The 15,207-nt window shown below is 41.1% G+C and overlaps 1 protein-coding gene across 1 annotated transcript in view; it reads right to left on the bottom strand.

Annotated features, from left to right (window-relative positions):
* Positions 1 to 5,870: 5,870 nt before the first annotated feature.
* LOC126059661 (translation initiation factor IF-2-like) overlaps positions 5,871 to 15,207 on the bottom strand; it is a 133,744-nt gene continuing 124,407 nt past the window's right edge. The window contains exon 2 of the mRNA XM_049855531.1: positions 5,871 to 6,053. Within this exon, the coding sequence (XP_049711488.1) occupies positions 5,932 to 6,053 (122 nt within the window). The 3' untranslated portion in view covers positions 5,871 to 5,931. The remainder of the gene's footprint in view (positions 6,054 to 15,207) is intronic.

Here is a 15,207-nt window from a genome sequence, read left to right as displayed (position 1 = left end):
ATGGGTAGTAGTAGTAACATCCCGTGGGGGGCGCTGGTGGCGCAGTGGGTAAGCATTTGGCTGCTAACCAAAAGATTAGCAGTTTGAATCTACCAGCTGCTCCTTGGAAACACTATGGAGCAGTTCCCCTCTGTCCCATAGGGTCATTATGAGTCTGAATCAACTCAATGGCAATGAGTTTTTGTTTTTGTTGGTTTGTAACATCTCATGGACCTGTGGTGGCATAGTGGTTAAAGAGCTCAGCTGCTAACCAAAATGTCAGCAGTTTGAATCCACCAGCCACTCCTTGGAAACCTTCTGGGGCAGTTCTACTCTGTCCTATAGGGTCACTATGAGTCAAAATCAACTCGATGGCAACAGGTTTGGTTTTTTTTTTCTTTTGTTAACATCCCATATCTCAGTGTTGGCTAAAATATTATAGTTAGTTTCTTTCTTGCTCTCTCTCTCTCTCTTTTTTTGGGGGGGGTAGGGACCTAGATTTGAATTGATCATTGTATTCAACAAGGTTCTGTGATTAAAAAACAAAAAGTCAGGGGGCAGGGCCAAGATGGCTGACTAGATAGAACTACTGCGGATCCCTCTTGCAACAAAGACTTGGAAAAAGAAGTGAATTGATTGCATACATGACAATCTATGAACCCTGACCATCAAACACAGAACTAAAGAGTTGACCTGAGTGACCGGGAAGTGAAAAGCCATGCCCAGAAGCAGCAATCACTTCTAGAACCGGCGTTCTGCACCACAGCCTTGAGCACCCGCAGTTCCCCGGTACCAGACAGGTAGAGCTGATTGTGGCTTACTGAGATGGGGCAAGCAAGGGACACAGCACTAACCCCTAGCCCCCTGGAGTAACCTCAGTAGAGACTCAGCCAGCGCAAGCAGGCTGCACACTGATGTGGCTGACAAGAAAACGAGCAACCACAGGAAAGCTGTAACTGTTTTCAGAGCCTGGAGCCAGCATCCCAGTCAGAAAACCTTGGCGCTGGGCTTTGGACTAGGAGCAGAGGAGCTGAGCATGGCTTCCTGAGACAGCACAAGCATGGGAGGCAGCCCTAGCTCCCTGAAGTAACATCAGGGGAAACCTAGCCAGCGCATGCAGACTGCACAACAATACGGCTGACAGGAGGAGAAATCACCGGGAAGCAGCAACTGCTTTTGGAGCCTGGAGTGCAGCATCACAGCCAGAAAACCTTCGTGCTGGGCTTTGGACTAGGCGTGGAGGAGCTGATCACGGCTTTCTGAGATGGCACAAGCACGGGACACAGGCCTGACCCTCGGGGGCAAACTCAACCCAGCCAGCACACACAGGCTACACGCCCCTCTGGAATCTCAGATAAAACAGTCATCACCAAGCAAGATAAGTAACTTTGTCTAAATTGCTACTCTCTCCTAACTATCTGATCCCTCCCCTCCCTGCTCCAGGCGGCTTCATTAACATTGGAATTTCCTAGGCCAGGGAGTGAAGTGCTCTGCAGGTTTTTTTTTTTTTTTTTCCCATAACCCATTCTCCTGGCCTGAGAGAAGCAGCAACTAAAAACCCAGGGACAAAAAATCCTTTCCTGAATTCCCTAAACTGGAATAAAAATACAGAACAAGCTCCAGCCAAGCGTATGAGATCCAAAGTCTTTGGCTTTCATACCTATAGGGAACAAACTGGCTATTATAATGCAAAGGCAATTCTGATAGAGATCTGACTGTAATTGTTTTAGCAGAGCAGTGGAAAGACAAGTTTTGGAGCTCCGATACCTCTCTACCTATTAAACAGAGCCCTCGCTGATCCACAGTGGGGAACTGAGAGCTGAAGCTCCACCCAAACCAACTAGCCACCTGCTCAAGGGGTCTGAGGATAGTAACACCCACCAATCTTTAGAGGTACAAGCATTGGGTGTCTAAGGTACAGCTGCAAAGCCAACCCATCAATGTGTTCTAGGAATAGAGACACACCTATCTCACTGGCATGTGGGGGAAGCTGTCAGCATCCTGCCCTCCTTGGAATGTGACCCCCTGCCACTACTAGAATCTGGTGCACACAACTGTCACCACTACTCCTCTAAGTTAATAGGAGACAGACTACTTGGTGACCCAAAATCAGAATACCTAAGCTGACTCTGATCAAGAATAGTGAAAAGACTCTTAGGCTTATATACCTGGCAACCGCTCAAACCAGCTGGTAATAGGACATAGGTGATTCAAAGGTGATAACAATCAAGCTAGTAGCCCATCTGGGTATTTTGAAACAAAACAAAACAAGAAGATAAGACTCAGTGAGCAAATATAAAATTAATCATTACATATCTTATAGATGGCTTGGAGACAGCAGTCAATATCAAATCCCATAAAGGACTTAGATAGGCCAAGATGGCTGACTAGGTAGACGCTACCTCGGATCCCTCTTGCAACAAAGACTCAGAAAAACAAGTGAATCGATCACATATATGACAATCTACGAACCCTGAACAACAAACACAGATTTAAAGAGTTGACCTGAGTGACAGAGACGGAGAACGAACATCTACAGGGAAGCAGCGACTGTTTTCGGAGCCTGAAGCCAGCGTCCCAGTCAGGTAACCTTGGCGCCGGGCTTAGGACTGGGCACAGGAGAGCTGAACACAACATCCTGTGACGGCGCAAAGACGGAGCGCAGCCCTACCCCCCGAACTGACCCTGGGAGAGGGCCCAACAGGTCTGTGCGGGCGGCGTGGCAACGCGGCTGGCAGGAGGAGAAGTCGCCGGGAGCCAGTGACTGGTTTTGGAGCTGGGAGTGCAGAGTCCCAGCCGGGGAACCTTGGCGCAGGGCTTTGGACTGGGCGCAGGGGAGCTGAGCAGGACATCCTGTGAAGGTGCAAACACAGGGCACAGTCCTACCCCCCTGAACTGACCCCGGGAGGGAGCCCAGCCGGTGCGCGCGGCAGCGCAGACATGCGGCTGGCAGGAAGAGAAGTTCATCGGGAGGCAGCGACTGGTTTTGGAGCCGGGAGTGAAGTGTCCCAGCCAGGGAGCCTTGACGCTCGGCTTTGGACTGGCAGCGGAGGAACTGACCACGGCTTCTGCGGGCCAGACCCTCGGGGGCAATCTCTATCTAGCCAGCACACATAGGCAACACGTCCCTCAGTAATCTCAGATAAAATAGTCATCCCAAGCAAGATAAGCAACTTTGTCTATATTCCGGGGTGCTGCTCTCTCCTGTTTTTCTGAACCCTTCCCTCCCCTTCCTAAGTGGCTTCATTAACATTGGAATTTCCTGAGCCAGAGGGAGAACGGCTCCACAGCTTTTCTTCCCCCCCCCCCTTTTTTTTTGGTCTCTTCCTAACCCATTCTTCCGGCCTGAGAGAAGCAACCACAAAAAAACCAGGGACCAAAAATCCTTCCCTAATTGGACTAAAAACACAGAACCAGCTCCAGCCAAGCATATGTGATCCATATCTCGGGCTTTCATCCCTACAGGGAACAAGGTGGCTATTATAATGCAAAGGCATTTCTGATAGGAAACTGACTGCATTTTTTTTTTAACGGATTTACTGGAAAGACAAGTTTCCCAGGTCCGATATCCCTGTGTATTCAACAGAGCCCTAACTGACCCACAACAGGAAACTGAGGGTTGAAGCTCCCCCCAGACCACCTAGCCTCCTGCCTTAGGGGTCTAAGAAGGGTGACACCTACCAATCTGTAGAGGTACTTGCATTGGGGGCCTAAGGTACACCTGCAGAGCCCTCCCACCAAGATGCTTTAGGAACAGAGACACACCTACCTCACTGACACTTGGGGGAAGCCTGTCAGCATACTGCCCCCCTGGAGTGTGAACCCCAGCTGCTAATAGAATCTGATGCACACAACTATCACCACTACTTCTCAAGGTGGATAGGTATTAGGGTGCAGCACACACTTGATGACCCAAAATCAGATTCTACTCAAGAATAGTGAATAGACTCAGGCATATATAACTGGTAACAGCCCAAACCAGGTGGTAATAGGTCATAAGTAAGTCAAGGGCTACAACAATCCAGACAGCATGATCTAGTAGCCTATCCATGTATATTGAAAGAAAACAAAACAAGATAAGACTCAGTGAGCAAATATAGAATAAATCACTACAATATCTTAGTGATGGCTCGGAGACAGCAGTCGATATCAAACCACATAAAGAAGCAGACCATGACAACTTCTAGAACCCCCCAAACAAAAGAATCAAAATCTTTCCCAAATGAAAATACAATCCTGGAATTATGAGATACAGAATATAAAAAACTAATTTACAGAATGCTTGAAGACATCAGGGATGACCTCAGAAATGAAATAAGGCAATCTGCAGAAAAAGCCAAGGAACACACTGATAAAACAGTTGAAGAACTCAAAAAGATTATTCAAGAACATAGTGGAAAAATTAATAAGCTGCAAGAATCCACAGAGAGACAGCATGCAGAATCCAAAAGATTAACAATAAAATTACAGAATTAGACAATACAATAGGAAGTCAGAGGAGCAGACTTGAGCAATTAGAATGCAGACTAGGAAATCTGGAGGACCAGGGAATTAACACCAACATAGCTGAAAAAAAAATCAGATAAAAGAATTAAAAAAAATGAAGAAACCATAAGAATCATGTGGGACTCTATCAAGAAGGATAACTTGCGTGTGATTGGAGTCCCAGAACAGAGAGGGAGGACAGAAAACACAGACAGAATAGTTGAAGATCTGCAGACAGAAAACTTCCCTGACATCATGAAAGACAAAAGGATATCTATCCAAGATGCTCATCAAACCCCATTTAAGATTGATCCAAAAAGAAAAACACCAAGACATATTATCATCAAACTTGCCAAAACCAAGAATAAAGAGAAAATTTTAAAAGCAGCCAGGGAGAAAAGAAAGGTCTCCTACAAGGGAGAATCCATGAGAATAAGTTCAGACTACTCAGCAGAAACCATGCAGGCAAGAAGGCAATGGGATGACATATACAGAACACTGAAGGAGAAAAACTGCCAGCCAAGGATCATATATCCAGCAAAACTCTCTCTGAAATATGAAGGTGAAATTAAAATATTTACAGATAAACACAAGCTTAGAGAATTTGCAAAAACCAAACTACAAGAAATACTAAAGGAAATTGGGCAGAAAACCAATAATATCAGATACCAACACAACACAAGGTCACAGAACAGAACATCCTGATATCAACTCAAACAGGGAAATCACAAAAACAAATTAAGATTAATGAAAAAAAAAATGCTCAAAACAGGGAATCATTGAAGTCAATATGTAAAAGATCACAATAATCAAAAAGGGGGACTAAATACAGGTGGCATAGAACTGCCATATGGAGAGGGATACAAGGCAATATAGGACAATACAAGTTAGGTTTTTACTTAGAAAAATGGGGGTAAATATTAAGTTAACCACAAAGAGGTATAACAACTCCATAACTCAAAATAAAAACCAAGAAAAATGTAACGACTCAACAAACATAAAGTCAAATACTATGAAAATGAAGATCACACAATTTACAAAGAAAAACATCTCAGCACAAAAAAGTAAGTGGAAAAATGAAATTGTCAACAACACACATAAAAAGGCATCAAAATGACAACACTAAACACTTACTTATCTATAATTACACTGAATGTAAATGGACAAAATGCACCAATAAAGAGACAGAGAGTCTCAGACTGGATAAAGAAACATGATCCGTCTATATGCTGCCTACAAGAGACACACCTTAAACTTAGAGAAACAAACAAACTAAAACTCAAAGAATGGAAAAAAGTATATCAAGCAAACAATAAGCAAAAAAGAAGAGAAGTAGCAATATTAATTTCTGACAAAATAGACTTTAAGAGGGCGGAGCCAAGATGGCGGACTAGGCAGACGCTACCTCGGATCCCTCTTACAACAAAGACACGGAAAAACAAGTGAATCGATCACATACATAACAATCTACGAACCCTGAACAACAAACACAGATTTAGAGACGGAGAACGAACTAATACGGGGAAGCAGCGATTGTTTCCAGAGCCTGGAGCCAGCATACCAGTCAGGTACGGCACAAGCACAGAGACCTGCTCCACCCCCCTGAAATAACCCCGGGAGGGAGACAAGCCGGTTCCGCGGGCGGCGTGGGAAGCAGCCAGTAGGAGAAGTCCCCGGGAGGCAGTGACTGGTCTTGGAGCAGGAAGAGCAGCTTCCCAGCTGGAGAACCGTCCCGCCGGGATTTGCACTGGACGCAGGTATGGCATAAACACGGAGAGCTGCTCCACCCCCTTGAACTAACCCCGGGAAGGGGCCCAGCCGGGTCGCGCGGGCGGCGTGGGACGCAGCCCATAGGAGAAGTCCCCGGGAGGCAGCGACTGGTATTGGAGCGGGGAGAACAGCGTCCCAGCCGGGACACTCGGTCACGGCACAAGCACGGGGAGCTGCTCTACCCATCTGAATTAACCCCGGGAGGGGGCCAACCTGGTTCGCGGGGGCAGCACGGCCACGCGGCTGGAGGGACGAGAAGTCCCCGGGAGGCAGCGACTGATTTTGGAGTCGAGAGTGCACCGTCCCAGTAGGAGAGCCTTGACGCTGGGTGTGGGGCTGGAAGTGGAGGATCTGACCGTGACTCCAGCGGGCCAGACCCCCCGGGGGCAAGCTCCACACAGCCAGCACACATAGGCAACGCGCCCGCGGGAATCTCAGATATAATAGTCATTCCAAGCAAGACAAGCAACTCTGGCTATATTCTGAGGTGCTACTCTCCTATCTCTCTGTTCCCTCCCCCACCCTCCCAGGCGGCTTCATTAACATCCGAATAGCCTGAGCCAGAGGGAGAACTCTGATAGGGGTCTGACTGCATTTTTTTTTTTAGCGGATTTTTTTGAAAAACTAGTTTCCCAGTGATGGCTCGGAGACAACAATCCATATCAAACCACTTAAAGAAGCAGACCATGACAGCTTCTCAAACCCCCCAAAAAAAAACAATCAAAATCTTTCCCAAATGAACATAAAATCCTGGAATTATCAGATACAGAATATAAAAAACTAATTTACAGAATGCTTAAAGATATCACAAATGAAATTAGGATGACTGCAGAAAAAGCCAAGGAACACACTGATAAAACTGTTGAAGAACTCAAAAAGATTATTCAAGAACATGCTGGAAAAATTAATAAGTTGCAAGAATCCATAGAGAGACAACATGTAGAAATCCAAAAGATTAACAATAAAATTACAGAATTAGACAACGCAACAGGAAGTCAGAGGAGCAGACTTGAGCAATTAGAATGCAGACTGGGACGTCCTGAGGAACAGGGAATCAACACCAACATAGCTGAAAAAAATCAGATAAAAGAATTAAAAAAAATGAAGAAACCCTAAGAATTATGTGGGACTCTATCAAGAAGGATAACCTGCGGATGATTGGAGTCCCAGAACAGGGAGGGGGGACAGAAAACACAGAGAAAATAGTTGAAGAACTCCTGACAGAAAACTTCCCTGACATCATGAAAGACATAAGGATATCTATCCAAGACGCTCATCGAACCCCATTTAAGCTTGATCCAAAAAGAAAAACACCAAGACATATTATCATCAAACTCACCAAAACCAAAGATAAAGAGAAAATTTTAAAAGCAGCCAGGGAGAAAAGAAAGGTTTCCTTCAAGGGAGAATCAATAAGAATATGTTCTGACTACTCAGCAGAAACCATGCAGGCAAGAAGGGAATGGGACGACATATACAGAACACTGAAGGAGAAAAACTGCCAGCCAAGGATCATATATCCAGCAAAACTCTCTCTGAAATATGAAGGCGAAATTAAGATATTTACAGACAAACACAAGTTTAGAGAATTTGCAAAAACCAAACCAAAGCTACAAGAAATACTAAAGGATATTGTTTGGTCAGAGAACCAATAATATCAGACATCAGCACAACACAAGGTCACAAAACAGAACGTCCTGATATCAGCTCAAATAGGGAAATCACAAAAACAAACAAAGATTAATTAAAAAAAAAATACACATAACAGGGAATCATGGAAGTCAATAGGTAAAAGATCACAATAATCAAAAAGAGGGACTAAATACAGGAGGCATTGAACTGCCATATGGAGAGTGATACAAGGCGATAGAGAACAATACAAGTTAGGTTTTTACTTAGAAAAATAGGGGTAAATAATAAGGTAACCACAAAAAGGTATAACAACTCCATAACTCAAGATAAAAGCCAAGAAAAACGTAACGACTCAACTAACATAAAGTCAAACACTATGAAAATGAGGATCTCACAATTTACTGAGAAAAACGCCTCAGCACAAAAAAGTATGTGGAAAAATGAAATTGTCAACAACACACATAAAAAGGCATCAAAATGACAGCACTAAAAACGTATTTATCTATAATTACGCTGAATGTAAATGAACTAAATGCACCAATAAAGAGACAGAGAGTCACAGACTGGATAAAGAAACACGATCCATTTATATGCTGCTTACAAGAGACACACCTTAGGCTTAGAGACACAAACAAACTAAAACTCAAAGGATGGAAAAAAATATATCAAGCAAACAATAAGCAAAAAAGAAGAGGAGTAGCAATATTAATTTCTGACAAAATAGACTTTAGACTTAAATCTGCCACAAAGGATAAAGAAGGACACTATATAATGATAAAAGGGACAATTGATCAGGAAGACATAACCATATTAAATATTTATGCACCCAATGACAGGGCTGCAAGATACATAAATCAAATTTTAACAGAATTGAAAAGCGAGATAGATACCTCCACAATTATAGTAGGAGACTTCAACACACCACTTTCGGAGAAGGACAGGACATCCAGTAAGAAGCTCAATAGAGACACGGAAGATCTACTTACAACAATCAACCAACTTGACCTCATTGACTTATACAGAACTCTCCATCCAACTGCTGCAAAATGTACTTTTTTTTCTAGTGCACATGGAACATTCTCTAGAATAGACCACATATTAGGTCATAAAACAAACCTTTGCAGAGTCCAAAACATCGAAATATTACAAAGCATCTTCTCAGACCACAAGGCGATAAAACTAGAGATCAATAACAGAAAAACTAGGGAAAAGAAATCAAATACTTGGAAAATGAACAATACCCTCCTGAAAAAAGACTGGGTTATAGAAGACATCAAGGAGGGAATAAGGAAATTCATAGAAAGCAATGAGAATGAAAATACTTCCTATCAAAAACTCTGGGACACAGCAAAAGCAGTGCTCAGAGGCCAATTTATATCGATAAATGCACACATACAAAAAGAAGAAAGAGCCAATATCAGAGAACTGTCCCTACAACTTGAACTAATAGAAAGTGAGCAACAAAAGAATCCATCAGGCACCAGAAGAAAACAAATAATAAAAATTAGAGCTGAACTAAAAGAATTAGAGAACAGAAAAACAATTGAAAGAATTAACAAAGCCAAAAGGTGGTTCTCTGACAAAAATAACAAAATTGATAAACCATTGGCCAGACTGACTAAAGAAATACAGGAAAGGAAAGAAATAACCCGAATAAGAAACGAGAAGGGCCACTTCAAAACAGAACCAACTGAAATTAAAAGAATCATATCAGATTATTATAAAAAATTGTACTCTAACAAATTTGCAAACCTAGAAGAATTGAATGAATTCCTAGAAAAACACTACCTACCTAAACTAACACAATCAGAAGTGGAACAACTAAATAGACCCATAACAAAAAAAGAGATTGAAAAGATAATCAAAAAACTCCCAACAAAAAAAAGCCCTGGTCTGGATGGCTTCACTGCAGAGTTCTACCAAACCTCAGAGAAGAGTTAACACCACTACTACTAAAGGTATTTCAAAGCATAGAAAATGACAGAATACTACCCAACTCATTCTATGAAGCCACCATCTCCCTGATACCAAACCCAGGTAAAGACATCACAAAAAAAGAAAATTTTAGACCTATATCCCTCATGAACATAGATGCAAAATTCCTCAACAACATTCTACCCAATAGAATTCAACAACATACCAAAAAAATAATTCACCACGATCAAGTGGGATTTATGCCAGGTATGCAAGGCTGGTTTAATATTAGAAAAACCATTAATGCAATCCACCACATAAATAAAACAAAAGACAAAAATCACATGATCTTATCAATTGACGCTGAAAAGGTATTTGACAAAGTTCAACACCCGTTTATGATAAAAACTCTCACCAAAATAGGAATTGAAGGAAAATTCCTCAACATAATAAAGGGCATCTATACAAAGCCAACAGCCAACATCACTCTAAATGGAGAGAGTCTGAATGCATTTCCCTTGAGAACGAGATCCAGACAAGGATGCCCTTTATCACTGCTCTTATTCAACATTATGCTAGAAGTCCTAGCCAGAGCAATTAGGCTAGACAAAGAAATAAAGGGCAACTGGATTGGCGAGGAGGAAGTAAAATTATCTCTATTTGCAGAAGACATGATCTTATACACAGAAAACCCTAAGGAATCCTCCAGAAAACTACTGAAACTAATAGAAGAATTTGGCAGAGTCTCAGGTTATAAGATAAACATACAAAAATCACCTGGATTCCTCTACATTAACAAAAAGAACATCGAAGAGGAAATCACCAAATCAATACCATTCACAGTAGCCCCCAAGAAGATAAAATACTTAGGAATAAATCTTACCAAAGATGTAAAAGACCTATACAAAGAAAACTACAAAGTACTACTACAAGAAATTAAAAAGGACATACTTAAGTCGTAAAATATACCTTGCTCGTGGATAGGAAGACTTAACATAGTAAAAATGTCTATTCTACCAAAAGCCATCTATATATACAATGCACTTCTCATCCAAATTCCAATGTCATTGTTTAAAGTGATGGAGAAACAAATCACCAACTTCATATGGAAGGGAAAGAAGCCTCGGAAAAGTAAAGCATTACAGAAAAAGAAGAAGAAAGTGGGAGGCCTCACTCTACCTGATTTCAGAAGCTATTATACAGCCACAGTAGTCAAAACAGCCTGGTACTGGTACAACAACAGGCACATAGACCAATGGAACAGAATTGAGAACCCTGATATAAATCCATCCACATATGAGCAGCTGATATTTGACAAAGGCCCAGTGTCAGTTAATTGGGGAAAAGATAGTCTTTTTAACAAATGGTGCTGGCATAACTGGATATCCATTTGCAAAAAAATGAAACAGGACCCATACCTCACACCATGCACAAAAACTAACTCCAAGTGGATCAAAGACCTAAACATAAAGACTAAAACGATAAAGATCATGGAAGAAAAAATAGGGACAACCTTAGGAGCCCTAATACAAGGCATAAAGAGAATACAAAACTTTACCAAAAATGATGAAGAGAAACCAGAGAACTGAGAGCTCCTAAAAATCAAACACCTATGCTCATCTAAAGACTTCACAAAAAGGGTGAAAAGACCACCTACAGACGGAAAGAATTTTCAGCTATGACATCTCCGACAAGCGCCTGATCTCTAAAATTTATATGATTCTGTGAAAACTCAACCACAAAAAGACAAATAACCCAATCAAGAAGTGGGCAAAGGATATGAACACGCACTTCACTAAAGAAGATATTCAGGGAGCTAACAGATACCTGAGAAAATGCTCTCGATCAATAGCCATTAAAAAAAATATATTTTTTTTGAGAAATGCAAATTAAAACTACGATGAGATTCCATCCCACTCCAACAAGGCTGGCATTAATCCAAAAAACACAAAATAATAAATGTTGGAGAGGCTGCGGAGAGATTGGAACTCTTATACACTGCTGGTGGGAATGTAAAATGGTACAACCACTTTGGAAATCTACCTGGCGTTTTCTTAAAAACTTAGAAATAGAACTACCATACAACCCAGAAATCCCACTCCTCGGAATATACCGTAGAGAAATAAGAGCCTTCACACAAACAGATATATGCACACCCATGTTTATTGCAGCACTGTTTACAATAGCAAAAAGATGGAAGCAACCAAGGTGTCCATCAACGAATGAATGGATAAATAAATTGTGATATATTCACACAATGGAATACTACGCATCGATAAAGAACAGTCACGAATCTGTGAAACATTTCATAACATGGAGGAACCTGGAAGACATTATCCTGAGCGAAATTAGTCAGAGGCAAAAGGACAAATATTGTATAAGACCACTATTATAAGATCTTGAGAAATAGTATAAACTGAGAAGAACACATACTTTTGTGGTTACAAGGGGGAGAGGGAGGGAGGGTGGGAGAGGGTTTTTTACTGATTAATTAGTAGATAAGAACTGCTTTCGGTGAAGGGAAGGACAATACTCAATACATGGAAGGTCAGCTCAACTGGACTGGACCAAAAGCAAAGAAGTTCCCGGAATAAAATGAATGCTTCAAAGGTCAGCGGAGCAAGGGCGGGGGTTTGGGGACCATGGTTTAAGGGGACTTCTAAGTCAATTGGCAAAATAATTCTATTATGAAAACACTCTGCATCCCAGTTTGAAATGCGGCATCTGGGGTCCTAAATGCTAACAAGCAGCCATCTAAGATGCATCAATTTGTCTCAACCCATCTGGATCAAAGGAGAATGAAGAACACCAAGGTCATACAATAACTAAGAGCCCAAGAGACAGAAAGGGCCACATGAACCAGAGACCTACATCATCCTGAGACCAGAAGAACTAGTTTCTGCCCGGCCACAACCGATGACTGCCCTGACAGGGAGCACAGCAGAGAACCCCTGAGGGAGCAGGAGATCAGTGGGATGCAGACCCCATATTCTCAAAAAAGACCATACTTAATGGTCTGACTGAGACTAGAAGAATCCCAGCAGTCATGGTCTCCAAACCTTCTGTTGGCCCAGGACAGGAACCATTCCCGAAGAGAACTCATCAGACATGAAAGGGACTGGACAGTGGGTAGGAGAGAGATGCTGATGAAGAGTGAGCTAATTATATCTGGTGGACACTTGAGACTGTGTTGGCATCTCCTGTCTGGAGGGGGGATGGAAGGATAGAGAGAGTTGGAAGGTGGCAAAATTGTCATGAAAGGAGAGACTGGAAGGGCTGACTCATTAGGGGGAGAGCAAGTGGGAGTACGGAGTAAGGTGTATATAAACATATATGTGACAGTCTGACTTGATTTGTAAACATTCACTTGAAGCTCAATAAAAGTTAATAAAAAAAAAATCACATAAAGAAGGAGACCATGATTGCTTCTACAAATCCCCAAATTAAAGAATCAAAATCTTTCCCAGATGAAGATGCAATCCTGGAATTGCCAGATGCAGAATATAAAAAACTAATATACAGAATGCTTCAAGACATCAGGGATGACCTCAGAAATGAAATAAGGCAATCTACACAAAAAGCCAAGGAACACACTGATAAAGAAGTTGAAGAAATCAAAAAGATTATTCAAGAACATAGTGGAAAAATTAATAAGTTACAAGAATCCATAGAGAGATAGCGTTCAGAAATCCAAAAACTTAACAGTAAAATTACAGATTTAGACAACGTGATAGAAGTCAGAGGAGCAGAATCGAGCAATTGGAATGCAGAGTGGGGGAGCTGGAGGATAAGGCAATTGACACCAATATAGTTGAAGAAAAATCAGATTAAAGAATTAAAAAAATGAAGAAAACCTAGGAATCATGTGGGACTCCTTCAGGAAGAATAACTTGCATGTGATTGGAGTTCCAGAACAGGAAGTGATAACAGAAAATACAGACAGAATAGTTGAAGATCTGTTGGCAGAAAACATCCCTGACATCATGAAAGATGAAAGGATGTCTATCCGAGATGCTCATTGAACCCCATACAAGATTGATCCAAAAAGAAAATTACCAATGCATATTATCGTCAGACTTGCCAAAACCAAAGATAAAGAGAAAATTTTAAAAGCAGCCAGGGATAAAAGAAAAGTCACCTACAAAGGAGAATCAATAGAAAAAGTTCAGACTACTCAGCAGAAACCATGCAGGCAAGAAGGCAATGGGATGACATATATAGAACACTGAAGGAGAAAAACTGCCAGATCAGATACCAACACAATCCAAGGTCACAGAACAGAACATCCTCATATCGACTCAAATGGGGAAATCACAAAAACAAAATAAGATTAATTTAAAAAAGAAAAAAAATGCTCAAAACAGGGAACCATTGAAGTCATTATGTAAAAGACTACAATAATCAAAAAAGAGGGACTAAATACAGGAGGCATAGATCTTCCATTTGGAGAGGAAAACAAGGGATATAGGACTATACAAGTTAGGTTTTTACTTAGAAAAATAGGGGTAAATATTAAGGTAACCACAAAGAGGTCTAAAAATTCCATACTTCAAAATAAAAACCAAGAAAAACATAACGACTCAGCAAAAATAAATTCAACTACTATGAAAATGAGGAACACACAATTTACAAAGGAAAACTTCTCAGCACAAAAAAGTAAGTGGAAAAATGAAATTGTCAACATCACACACAAAAAGGCATCAAAATGACAGCACTAAACTCATACTTATCTATAATTATGCTGAATGTAAATGAGCTAAATGCACCAATAAATAGACAGAGAGTCTCAGACTGGATGAAAAAACACGATCTGTCTATATGCTGCCTACAAGAGACACACCTTATGCTTAGAGACACAAACTAAAACTCAAAGGATGGAAAAAAATATATCAAGCAAACAATGATCAAAAAAGAGCAGGAGTGGCAATATTAATTTCTGACAAAATAGACTTGAAAGTTAAATCCATCAGAAAAGATAAGGAAGGACACTATATAATCATTAAAGGGACAATACACCAAGAAGATATAACCATATTAAATATTTATGTACCCAATGACAGGGCTGCAAGATACATAAAACAAACTGTATCAGCATTGAAAAGTGAGATAGACAGCTCCACAATAACAGTAGGAGACTTCAACACCTCACTCTCGGTCAAGGACGGGGCATGCAGAAAGAAGCTCAATAAAGACATGGAAGATCTAAATGCCACAATCAACTGACTTGACCTCTTAGACATATACAGAACACTCCACCCAACAGGAACCAACTATACTTTCTTTTCTAGTGCACATGGAACATTCTCTAGAATAGACCACATATTAGGTCATAAAGCAAGCCTTAGCAGAATCCAAAACTTGAAATATTACAAAGAATCTTCTCTGACCATAAGGCCATAAAAGTGGAAATCAATAACAGGAAAACCA

This window comes from Elephas maximus, chromosome 16 (assembly GCF_024166365.1).
Source record: "Elephas maximus indicus isolate mEleMax1 chromosome 16, mEleMax1 primary haplotype, whole genome shotgun sequence".
Lineage (NCBI taxonomy): Eukaryota > Metazoa > Chordata > Mammalia > Proboscidea > Elephantidae > Elephas > Elephas maximus.
The sequence above is the reverse complement of the archived record's forward strand: the minus strand, read 5'-3'. Positions and strand labels throughout refer to the sequence as shown.